Source organism: Plecotus auritus (genome assembly GCF_963455305.1).
Source record: "Plecotus auritus genome assembly, chromosome: 9".
Classification (NCBI taxonomy): domain Eukaryota; kingdom Metazoa; phylum Chordata; class Mammalia; order Chiroptera; family Vespertilionidae; genus Plecotus; species Plecotus auritus.
Window position 1 is genome coordinate 87,145,903 of NC_137783.1, and position 13,686 is coordinate 87,159,588.

The window sequence follows — 13,686 nt, forward strand, 5'->3', positions numbered from 1 at the left end:
ACTTCCAAGGTCAAAACTAAGAAATAAATACATTGAGAAAGAGCTTGCTTGCATATTTGTTCCCATGTCCCATTCTCTCCTATCTTGGTAGGTAACAATTTTTATTAGTCTTTAGTTTATTCTTCCATTATATCTTTTAGCAAATATTAGCAAATATGTGTGTATTTTTCCCCACTTACACAAAAGTGAGCTTATATTTACCTTGTATATCCTATACTTTGTATATTCACATAAAATTGCATATTTTTGCTAGTCTTTCTTAGAGATAGATTCCTAGACCTAGGATTGCCAGGTCAAATGGTAAATCTATAAAAATGTTGCTACTTATTGCTAAATTCTCTTCATTAGAAGATTTTGAAAATACAGATTCCCTAGTCTCTGGTCTAACTGAGTCAGAGCTCCAAGATTTCTAAAGGAAATGTTTAAGGCCAGCCTTAACTTAAATCCAATTAATTGCTAACTTGATATGTGCTGGACACTGGTGAGAGAAATCCTAAAATGTATATAACGCTGTCACCCTCAGAGGATCTCATAGACTAGTGAAGGGGAAACACTCATAAACAAATCATCATCATGTCTTGTGATTGCTGGTATAACAGAGATGTGCACACAGTGCTAAGGGAGCACAAAGGAGTGGATGACTGCCTGGGAGAATTGTACTTGGGACATACTGTTCCTGACAGAAGCAGCAGTACACATTTACCAAACTCTTTACAAAACTCATGTAATAAAGTCTCCGTCCTGAGAAGAAATAAATCGTGAATTTAACTATGAACTTATCCCATTTATACTGCTTTTTTGCTTAGTTTATTCTTTGAAGTAGCTTCCAACTGTCAAGTTGAAACTACCATGGACATCTGTGGATAATGATATTTTCAGTGTGAAAACATTACCATAATTGTGAGTATACCGTGTTTTACGTGACATAAATAATGGCATTCATATAGTTGACAGGAGAGAAGATAAAAGTCAATAAAAAGAGAATTATTTATTAAAAAGATCTAATGTTACAAGAACAGTACACAGAATTATTATCTGACTGTGCCTTCCACACGGTATATAACCTTATATATAGTACATATATACAGACTGTATACAATATATTTGACGGTTTGGCAGGGGGTCCACAATACCTTCATATAGGTATGGAAAACATTCACTTTCATGGAATTTTTAATTATGAGGAGTGTTTTTTTTTCTTCGTATTCAATTGACATTATACAAAAATACAGTCTCTTTAGTGATTTAAGACTGTGCGGTTATTATCCCATCCAAGAAAAAGCTCACTCAGTATTGCAGCTGGAAAATAATGTACCTTGATAAGGAATGTTTTTTTTGTTTTCTTCAAAGTAACAAGTATGCAATATATAAGTACATAAACATTTCAAACCTATTTTTTAAATAGGTTTATGATGCAAAATACATACTCTGTGCATGTTGAGTAAAAACATCCCATATCTTTGATTTCTCTTAGAATACAACATCAGAATTCTATATTTAAATATTCTGTCAGATATGTACCATCCATCAGCTAGGTGAAAATATTGGTTAATTTGATTTTGCCATATACTGACATTATATTTTGTGGTGGGGGTTGTTTTATGAGTTCTAATAATAACTTGATTTTTAAAGTCTGTCACTAAATACCATGGAAAATGAAGAAAATGGTTTAATTAATCAAATATAAAGTAAAAATTATTGCCCATTTTTAAATATTCCTGCTGCATTCTTTTCAGATGCACATTTTGCTCCTGAAAGCTATACTACATTCAGGAAAGCTCATATTTTTCTGCCTAATAGCATTCTTCTCTGCAAAGTCCAGCCTCTCCCAATGCAAAGGAGGAGCTCAAGGAAGGCCATTTAGTCATTATTATTCACTGACTTCAATATTCACCATCTGTAGTAATTTATTAGGATAATCTATTAACTAAAATAGTCTTTTAAGTCACTACTTGTTTGTTCAGGGTTTTTTGGATATAATTCCCTCAAAAACAGGAGCAACCAACATAAATAGTTGTACTGTGGCTCTGAAACTAATCTTTTAGGGTATTCAGAACAGAAATTCCAATCTCTCCTCTGATTCTACAGGAATTAACCTCTAGAGCCACCAGGTTGAGCTCAATGTTGCTTCATTCGGCTTCCTGTTAAAGATGCAAATAGAATGAAGGTTATAAAAGAAATTGCTAATTATTCTCATACTAGAGGCCCAGTGCATGAAACTCGTGCATGGAAGGGGGGACCCTCAGCCCATCCCGCACCCTCTTCCAATCTGGGACCTCTTGGGGTATGTCCAACTGCCAGTTTAGGCCCGATCCCAACTGGCAATCAGACATCCCTCTCACAATCTGGGACCGCTGGCTCCTAACCGCTCACCTTCCTGCCTGCCTGAATGCCCCTAGCCACTTGCCTGCCTGCCTGATTGCCCCTAATTGCCTCTGCCTGCCTGTCTGATCGCCCCTAACTGCCTCTGCCTTGGCCCCCGCACCCGAAACCTGGGCTTCCCTCCCTCTGGCCAACTGTAGGGACCCGGGACACTGGCTTCCCTCCCTTTGGTTGGCTGCAGGCACCCAGAACCCAGGCTTCCCTCCCTCTGGCTGGCCATAGGCACCCAGGACCACAACCGCAGGCAGCTTCCCTGCCTCTGGGGCGGCTTCCCCCAGGCTGGGCCCTGGCTTTATCCAGAAGGATGTCGAACGTCCGGAAGACATCCGGTTGATCTGGTGTAATTACCATATTACCCTTTTATTAGTATAGATTAACATCACCTGTTAGCATGCAGGCTGTTTTTTGGTGTATGACTTTGCAATAACTTTCCCTTCAGGCATCTTCTTGGGTGTGATGCAAACTCTGGCAAGTTCTCATGTTGGTTAGAACTTCTGTAAAAATATCACCAAGCAGAAAACTTTCACCTCACTTTCTAACAACTATCTAGGATCAAATAGGTTTTGGTTGACTCCTCCAAACAGCAAATGGGGCTCACTTTGTACTGTGGCCATGTTTCCACAGTTTAATTTAAAAAATCAGTTTATCCTAGAGATCCTCTTAACAGTTGGTAACACTTTATAAGGGGTATGTGATGCACAGAACTGTTTAAAAATCAAAATTTATTTGTTATGCTTGAACTGTTTTAATTTACAGACTATATGTATGCATAATTATTTGCACAACAATTTTTCATTGTCCTTAAAATGATTTGCAATTAGAAGAAAACCTTGGACCTCATTCCACCTCTGTTTTGGCAGTAGGTGTGGAAACAGGAAGCTGTGCCTGTAGTCATTTCATTTACAAGTTAGCACCCTTTGCAACAAGTCAGTGTCTGCAGTTCTTAGTAACCATATTTGTTGTGACTTTAAACTATCTTTTGTTATTAAAAATAAACATTTAATATATTTTCAGCTAGATAACATAGAACTGGATGAGAAACAACATCATTTAAATTCATTTGGACTCATTTTCTATTTATCTTGCACTAATATAAATGGCTTATTCCCTACCCTAATAACTTGCTCTAGGGATGCATATAGAATAGCATATTGACAAATTTTGCTATTGCACTATGCAGTCATACAATATTTTTCCAGAAAATTTTTGTATACTTATCTTATAATGGCCCACACAACTGAAGTATTTTTCATGTCTCCTGTCATGTTGTCAATTGAAATATCAGCCAAAGGGAAAATGAAAAACAGTAGATTCAGAGTCTTAACCAAAGTTTTCTTTCTCGGTTTTGTATTAGTGTTTGAAACAGATCTGCTAGAAACCACTTACTTAACAAATGGATGGCACATACTTAGAGTTATCAGATATAAAATCAAATTCCAACATATTAAAAAAGTAAAGAATGCATTAGACAGAAATTACCATTGCTTTAAAAAATCATAACATACAACCTGCATATTTTTATTGGACCAAGAACTGTCCTCTCCATTGACAAAAACCAAAGAAAAACCTGATGGATAAGTAATATTTCCCCCAACCTCCTATAAGTGCATCATGTATAATCCCAAGTTTTTAAAGCTCATTCCAGTGTCCTGGGTCTCCACTTACAGTACACTCTTCACCACTATTATCAGAGTAAAGCAAATTAAGTCTGCAGTTTTCACCAAGAGGTTGAAGGAATCATCAATGCCAAGAGCAACGTTACTGATGATGAAGATGTGGAGAGAGTATGGAGGGTTGACTGAGCACTAGTGATTTTTCCACCTGTGAAAAGAGAGAAGCAGTAATGGAGCAAATTATTTTGATTTTACTTGAGCTAGGAAAGAATTGTTTTTAGGTGTGTAAGACAAATGAATGCAACATTGGTCCTTTTTCTGATGAGAGTGTTCCTAGTATTTATGAAATGAGACATTGTCTGGGGTTCCCATATGTTTTATGGAGGGCAGAAGTATATATGGAATACTGTATTAAAAAGGCAATGCCATGTCTAACAAACACATCTAATTAGAAGATTCAGGGTAAGTTTTACTAATGATGTAATAATGGAAAACATCACACATTACAAGTATATAAAATAAAAGAATTTTTATAGTACACAGTTGAAAGCACGGAGCAAAAAAAATTTGTAGAAGTTTGTGGCAATAAAAATGTATAATTTAATTACTTTAGCCAGTTGAGTAGATTCTCATACCAAATTTGCCAAAGAAGAGTTATATTTCATCACTCTTACTTTCAACCAGCAGTTCTTCCTTCTTGAGACCAAAAACACCGTATGCAGTTAATATATAAGGTGGTTGTTTGATTGAACTGACTGATCTGAATGGATTAGTTTGAAGTAGTTCTGATAGCTCTACATAATCACAAACTAAGTGCTACTCTTAGATCTAACTTCAGAAATGGTTCTTCAAGCCAAAAGTCTTCTGAAGGATCATCATCATAATTTATATTTAAAGAATGCATATGACATGCCATGCACTGTACTATACATATTACCTTTTTTTAAAAAATCCTCACCTGAGGATATTTTTTTCCATTGATTTTTTTAAAGAGAGGGGGAGGGAGGGAGAGGGAGGAGGAGAAAGAAACATCGTAGTGAGAGATACATTGATTGGTTACCTCTCCCATGTGCCCCGACAGGCACTGGGGATGTACTTGTCCTTGGCCAGGAGTGGAACCAGCGACCCTTCAGTGGACATTCTAACCACTGAGCTAAACAGGCAAGGACTATATATATTATCTTATTTGATCCTCACAACATTCCTATGCAGCAAGTAATATTATTTACCCTCCTGTTGCCAACGAGGGAACCGGACTTAGGAAGATTATAGAACTTGCTTAAAGTCATTGAGCTAGGGATTAGTGAAATCAGATGCTCTTTGTGTTGTCTTTCTTAAAACAATGATTGGCCTGGGTTAAAACCTTAATGATGGATTAATAGTAAAATCTACCACTCAGTTTTGGAATCATTCTTCTGTCACATTATCTTCTCTGGCCAAATTAAATATTACAGCATTCTGGGTGTGATTTTCATTACAGAAATAGAGTCAAAGTTATTTTCACATGTTTACTTAAGCACCAAAGAATCACTTGTTTGGTAAGCCACACACATACAAAAACAACACATCTTTGAAAATTTTTACAGGTAAGGTACTACTAAAACCTATTAGTCAACATATTGGAGAATATTACATATGTTTTGGCTTGTACACAATGGGGTTATTGTGAAGTGCATGACCACATTTGAGCTATAAAAAGGCATGATGACAAAGTCTTGCTAGAGTGGTATGTGCATGCTTAATAAAAAGAAACTGAACTCATCCTATTTATTTATTTTTAAATCAACCTACATGACATTTCATAAAAGCATCTCACTTGCACAATGCTAACTAGAGTCTATATCTCAAATTCCAGATAGAACCCACAAAGCAAAAGCATATTTTGGCATAATAAAACAAAACAAAACACAAAACATCAACAACATTGAACTAAGTTCTAGTCCCCACTGTAAAACTAGCTATTTCAACTTCTTAGGCTTTTAGTTTTTGGATGAAATCAATCATTGCTCGTTTTATATTCTAAGATAGACAACAGTATGAGATTTCACTTTATAGAAACTGGAGAAAGGGTTGCACTGGACAAAATATTTTAACTTAAACATAAAAGTTTATGGTTTTCCCCCCATGGAATAGAAGTTCCCAGTTAATTTAAAATATAAATGGGAGGATCAAAGTATTTATAAGTTCCTCTAAGCTTGGGGTTGATCTTATTCAAATGATACTTTAGAATTTGATTGTGTTAAGAGTATGAAAGGAATCTTAGAGAGTCAGAGAATAATAAAATACTTAACTCATGAGGTTGCTATAAGGAGAAAATAATACAATATATGAAAAAACTAGCATAATGCAAAGAACATAAGTAGGGCACTGTATAGGTTCTTTGTAATATTGTTATTAGAAATCTGAGATTATGAAGCAAAGAGACTGTCATCTTTTTCACTTTTCAAAATAATCTTTAGTCTTTCAAAGTACTCTTCAAGATTTAACATTCACATTTAAACAGTTTTATTGTGAACTAATCAATGTCTCTACATTAATATTTTTATTGAAATTATACTTTTATAAATGAATTATAAAGTATAACAATTTTTTGTGTGGCCACAACATATTTATATTCTTAAGTATTTTCATCTGAATTTCTGAAAAAGTCAGATTTCCTGCATCTTATGTTTTTTACTTTTAATTTTTCCTTTTAAAGTAATTTAAGATGTACCAAAAAGTTATAAGACTAGAACAAGGAATTCATTTTGATTCCTTAAATGTTATGTTTTATCATTCTTGCTTTATAATCTACACCAGTGGTCAGCAAACTGCGGCTTGCGAGCCACATGCGGCTCGCTTGCCTTGGTTTGCTGCTCTGTTGACTAATGAGTTTGCCGATCACTGGGATAGGGGCTTAATCACAAGGAACAACAACAGCCTGTAATTATTGAAATTGAGAGTCTAGGTCAGTGGTCGGCAAACTCATTAGTCAACAGAGCGGCAAACCACGGCTCGCGAGCCACAGTTTGCCGACCACTGATCTACACTAATAAAAGAGAAAGATGCAAATCGACTGTACCTTTGCGACACCCACCAGCCAATCAGGATTAAGTATGCAAATTAACCTAACAAAGATGGAAGGTTAATTTGCATACACAGGTGCCGAGCAGCCAGGGGCAGGACGCTTGCGTCGTCACCATGGGGATGACGCAGGCATTCTGCACCGCCCCAGCCACTCCGGGCCTCTGGGCAGCATGGGAAGGTGGAAAGGCGGCTCTGGCCAGAGAGAAGGTGGTGCCGGAAGCCAGGGGAAGGAAGTCCCATTCTTGCACGAATCTTCGTGCATCAGTCCTCTAGTTCTCTCTATAAATATATAGAAGATTTTTCCTGAGTCACCCTACAGTTTCAAATATGATGTACCTTTACCCCTAAATACTTCAGTGCATAGTTTCTAAAAATAATTTTCTCATATAACAAAGTAATTAAAAAAACACAGGAAGTTAATGTTGCCAAATATTACACTATAGACATTATTCAAGTTTTATCAATTATTCCAATAATATCCTTTATCTCATCTTGTATTTTTATGCAAGACTTTACTTATCAAAGATTATGTCAATAGCTTTTCCTCAAAGTTTCAGTCTATCTTATTATTTTCTTTCCTACATTTTCTTCCTATCTCACTTTGTGGCATCAAAAATTCATATGCAATACTTTTGGTCTTAATCCAAATAAATAAATATTTGGAATGTAATAGAGCCACATGCAGAGTCCTACAGGATAGCACTTGATTCTTCTCTTTAGGTTGACAGTTCTGCTTGGGAATGATTGCTCAATAAATAATGCTTATAATTATACATTAATTAAATGTTCATTAAACATTTTTTATATATTTTTTATTGATTTCAGAGTGAGGAAGGGAGAGGGAGAGATAGAAACATCAATGATGAGAGAGAATCATTGATTGGCTGCCTCCTGCACACCCTCACTGGGGATAGACCCCACAACCTGGGCATGTGTCCTTGACCGGAATTGAACCCAGGACCCTTCAGTCCACAGGCCACCACTCTATCCACTGAGCCAAACTGGCTAGGGCCATTAAACATTTTTTATACAAGTCTTTACTGAAAATTGTTTAATACTTTCTTATTTGGACATTTGCATATTTAATTCAATATTTTCTTCCTATTTTGACTACATCAGTGAAAGGGTTACTTTTGTCCAAATTTGTGCAATCCAAAGGACTCAGTAAAAGCTAGAAATTATTAATATTGCTAACAACTACAATGTCTGAATAATTTCTGGGGCTCTAATGTACAGCATGGTGATTTTAGTTAACAATACTATGATATATACTTAAAAGTTTCTAAGAGAGAAGGTTTTAAATGTTCTCACAACAAAAAAGAAATGGCAGTTATATGATTTGATATTCTCACCACAAAAAAGAAATGGCAGTTATATGATTTGATGCTGGAGGTGTTAACTAATGCTATGGTGGTAATCATTTTGCAAAATATAAGTATCAAATCAATACATTGTACTCCTTAAATTTACACAATGTTATTTGTCAAAACTAGAAAAAAACAAACAAAACACTTATGCTCAATAACATTTATAATTTATGTTGAAATCAATAAACATGACCAAAATTTAATTTTAAAAAACATTCCCTTTGAACTTTCCTGTCCCTCATGCTCCATCATGTAATGATAAAGGAAGTCAAGACAATAGAGAAATAGGTATGTCAAACTAGAGCTGTACCAGTTTAAAAGCAATATTTCAAAACCCAAATGACAAGGTACTGCTTGAAATCAGGAAAGGCAAGGGAGTTTCACAAATGAGGACATTTAAATGAAACTGTCATCTCCTTTTTTTGAATTTACAGAAATTCTGCAATTTGGGGCAGACTACAATGATTTGCATTAATCAGAGTATGACATGGCAATCAGCGAGAGAAAAGAAACCCTTCAAAATCTCTGGACCATGCAATCCATCATATTAATTTCCATAAATTTACACCATCCTGATGTTTTGAGTGGTCATCAAATTAATCCTATTATGTCAAAACTTACCTGAATAGGATGGTACCCTGATTTGGGAACTAGCCGTTCCATCCCCTCCTTCACTAGATGCTCGAACTTCAATGATATAGACTCCAGCATCGGGGAGTGGTACTACTGCTTGAGGTTTCTGTGTTTCAATAACTTGACTGTTGCTGTGGCCCTCTTGCCTATAAAAAACCTAGGAATGATAACAGGGTTTTAAGTATAATGATATTCAAGTGAGGATTTCAAATGTTAACTGTCTACTGTATGTCACACTCTGAGCTAAGTACAAGGAGCTCATAGCTTAGATACATACATAAACAATGTAATACATGTGCTATGTGACTCAGTTGGAAGTATATACCATGTGCTGTTGAAAGCACAGAAGAATTTAATTCTGTCTGGAGGTTAGGGAAGGCTTTTCAGAGGAGGTGATGCCCGAGCTAAACATTTAAAGATGAGTCAAGTTCACCAGTTGTTCCAGGGGAGGAGAAGAATTCTAGAAAAAGGTAAGAGAAGATGAAAACATACATCTAAGCACTAAGTAACCATATTATTGGGGTATGGAATAGAGACAAGACGTATGGGAAGACTCATGAGAAATGAGGCCAGAGAAGTATGTAGCGAGGGGGCGGATCACTGGGCGTCTTTCATTCTTGGTCATTGGAAGAAACAGTATCCTGGAAGTAGTCAAAGCTGTCAACCTTTAATCATTTGGAAGAAGTAAAAATAAAATTTGATAAATATGGCAATAGTAAACCCTTAATGTAGGAAATGGCTGAGAAGTTTAACATTTTATTAATTTTACTTTGGTGGTTTGCTTGTTTTTTGGTGAACTGGCATTTGGATACATTGGGTAGTGAAGTTAAGCCTTTTTCAGATATTTATCTATGGCACTAGAATTGAATATGTATTCATGGCCGAGCTTCAGAACAACAAATTAGGATACAGAATTATACTGTTTACATATCAAAATATTAAGGTCATAGAGATTATGAGATTTATGCAAGCTCATGTGACTAGTTATGGTAGAAATTATATTAGTTTAGCATTCTCATGATCAGCTCAGAGCAATTTCACTATATCATATTGTTCCTACTCATTTACCCCCAATAAACCTTTTTGTGTGTGTGTCTAATAATCAAGTAGCAGCAGTGAAGATATGTTAAAATGCATTTTTATCGAGTTTAATTATTTCTGTGCTTTTTCCTAATTGCTGATATTATAATATGATTGCTTTGCATAATGGAAAGATCAATAGCTTTGCAAATCATACAGATCTGAAATCAAAACAAATCTCCTTCAAAATAAAAACAGTCTCCTATGCATTCCTGTTTGGGCATATGTGGGCCAATTGGCAACCTTTCTAAACCTCAAGTACCTCTACTGTAGAGATAATAACATTTATTTTATAGTTTTGTTAGGAGAATAAAATAAGAGGATGCATATGAAATATCTAGCACAGGACCTGATGCATGGGAAATGTAATAAGATAAAGCTACTTTTGCTTCATCATTGTTCATTGTCAATGGCCAGCGTTCACATTTGCATTACAAAATATGGACTGGCTTGGGAACCTAGACAAAAATCTATAACACTGTTTTCTTATAAAAAAGTGATTTTAACTAGAACTAACCCACATACAAGAAAGAAAAAAATACTTCTGTATAAATGTATATGACATGTGCAATAATTGTATCTACTGAAATTCTTATAAGGAAGGAAGCCATAGCCTCGATGTAGTTACAAAGTGGTAAGAGTGTTACTGAATGTTTCTCAGGTGGGCCAGGCATAGTGCTATATACTGGAGATTTCCCAGAGAACAAGACCATATGGTTTCAGCCCTTCTGGCACTTATGGCATGGTGGATATAGGAAACGATGCAATGAAGTGTATTATGTACTGCAATAGGAAACATATTTGATGGTAAAGCAATTCATGGAGTGGGTACTTAGTCAAGATACGGGGAATCAGAAACACTTCTTAAATGATGCCTACAGCAGTTTCTTTTGGCTTAAAAAATGACAATTGTATCAGAATATATGCTTCTCATTTTGACTGTAGCAGTGTAATGAATTAGAATTCTGATCATCCACATGAGGTAATTAGAAAGCAAATACATGGCAATGGGAATGTATGTAAATTGGTGAGGATTGGCAGGGGAGTGACTATATTAGAGGACACTGTTATTATGGTAGATAAATTACAATTCTTATGACAAAGAAAAATGCAACCAGTAATGCATATCTAATGTTGCTGTAAAATCCAGAGTTGAAGACAAATTTGTGGATCCATTGAGATTTAGGAACAAAAGGTGAAAGCAGAAAAAATATCAACTGATGGTAACAAAGGGAGTTTGAGATTAAATGTGGTTTTTATCAATACATCCAGGGAGGTGTTCTGCTGTGAGTCTGTAAGTAGGTATACTAAGTGAAAAGAGACATTAAATTCATTGTCAGTCTTAGGTGCTTTAGAGAATCTTGGCTCATTTTAAAATCCTAATTTAGAAAAGATGAATAAGAATGAGAAATATGAGAAGGTTAAGGAGTTATCAAGACATGTATGAAATAGTTATTGACAGTAAAGAGTTCAGAGAGTGCTTTAAAAATCTGGAAGTGTATAGATCGGCAGTTGCGATGACAGCTATCTTTAGGCACAAAGGAAATTGTCTAATGTATTGTCAAGACTATTCTCAAATGTTACATAAAAAACTGAGAGCCAGTGTATCATCCATAGAGAGTTTTTTAAGCAAAAAAATTAATAGAGAACTGCTATTCTCCAAGTCACAGTTTGGAAATAGCTAGTGTGTATGCCTGATGGTAACAGAATAATAGGGTGTGTATGCTTAAAAATATAACTGAATACATTTTTGCTGGTTCTACCCACAAGTGTCCCTGAAAAGGATGGATCCTATTGAAGGCCTATTCACCAGCTGAGCATTTTGGGAATAGTTAATGGAGACAATTGCTCTTCATTATAGAGGGTGAGGATTCACAATCCCCAGTGGCAATGGGTGGATGATAAGAAATCTGTAAGATGAATAGAATCTGGATAAAAAGAAGTTGGAACCACAAGTACCAGTGAGAAGCCACTGGCTGTAGGGTGGCTGAAAAGCACTTTTAAGAACAGGATCATGTCTGTCCATTCATAGATTGAAGGACACCAAGGTTGCATCTATATCTTGGCTACTGTAAATTTTCCTGCAATGGACATAGGGGTGCATTTATATTTTCAAATTAAATGTTTTAATTTTCTTTAGATAAATACCCAAAAGTGGAATTGCTGGGTCATGGTAGATGTATTTTTTAGGTTTTTGAGAAATTTCCATATTGTTTTCCATAGTGGCTGCATTGAATCTTGTCATTTGGAACAACGTGGATGGACCTAGAGGGTATTATATTAAGTGAGACAAGTCAGACAGAGAAAGACAAATGCCATATAGTTTCACTTATATGGGGAATCTAAAAAAAAGGAAACAAATCAATAAACAAAACAAAATGGGATTCATTGACACAAAGGTCAAACTGATGGTGGCCAGAGAGGCAGGGAGTGGGGGATTGATGAAAAAGGTGAAAGTGAATATAGTCAATAATATTGTGATAAACTTGCATGGTAACAGGTGATTACTAGACTTGGTGTAGTGATAACGTATATAAATGTCAAATCATTGTATTATACACCTGAAACTAATATTGTATACCAACTACACTTAAGAAAAAAAGCACAGGATCTTGAATAAGTCCTGGAGAAATAATGTACAGCATAGTGAATGTAGTTAATAAAATAAAAAATAAAAAAGAACAAAACTTTCTGAAGGGCAATTTTCAGATGTGTATCTGTGTTGTGTGTCTTTCACTCTATAATCTCCCCCTACCAAATTTCCATGAAGTCTGATGTATACGTAACATTATGTAAGCTACTTCTGTTTTAAATATTTTATGATGAAAAATTTCAAGCATACTCAGATGTAGAGAGGATAGTATAAGCCATTATACCTGAGTCTTTCTAATTTATGGGAATCACAGGAAAGAGGCTGCGTCTGTATTTGGAATGAGTATAAGCTGAAAGAAAGCGCTAAGATGCAGGAAACCAATGAGACTAGAATAGCCATAGACTTTACACTCCCTGAGAAGCTGGAGAAATATACGAGTGGGCTTCAAAATTCCACAGGGTGTGGCATACAGTATCAATCCAAGTGGACAGGTATCTCAGGAGTCTGGAAGGCCCTAACTGATGTCTGAGTTGAATAAACAAACAAAAACATCTGTCTATATTGATGGATACCTCTTCCTGGGTCAAAGTTAATTAGATTATTCATCCATTCTAGAAGCCCTGGGAGTAAAGAGATGAATAAGACAGAGTTCTTCTCTTCAATCATATATAGCCTGGTGGGAGACAGTCACATATAAAAAGAGCAGCTCTAGCCGGTTTGGCTCAGTAGATAGTCAGCCTGCAGACCACAGGGTCCCGGGTTTGATTCCGGTCAAGGGCACATATCTTGGTTGCAGGCTCCTCCCCAGCCCAGATCCTGGTCAGGGCTCGTGTAGGAGGAAACCAATAGATGTGTTTCTCTCACATCAATGTTCCTCTTTGCCTTTCCCTTTCTATTACACTCTTCCTAAAAAAAAATCAATGGAAAAATATCCTTGGGTGAGGATTGACAA

The 13,686-nt window shown here is 35.9% G+C and overlaps 1 protein-coding gene across 1 annotated transcript in view; it reads right to left on the reverse strand.

Moving 5' to 3' along the window:
* Positions 1-970: 970 nt before the first annotated feature.
* The window catches only part of CNTN5 (contactin 5), a 1,155,131-nt gene continuing 1,142,415 nt past the window's right edge, over positions 971-13,686 (reverse strand). Inside the window, exons 24-25 of the mRNA XM_080642588.1 lie at positions 9,050-9,218; positions 971-4,203 (exon numbers count right to left, since the gene is read on the reverse strand). Coding sequence (XP_080498714.1) covers positions 4,100-4,203; positions 9,050-9,218 — 273 coding nt within the window. The 3' untranslated portion in view covers positions 971-4,099. The remainder of the gene's footprint in view (positions 4,204-9,049; positions 9,219-13,686) is intronic.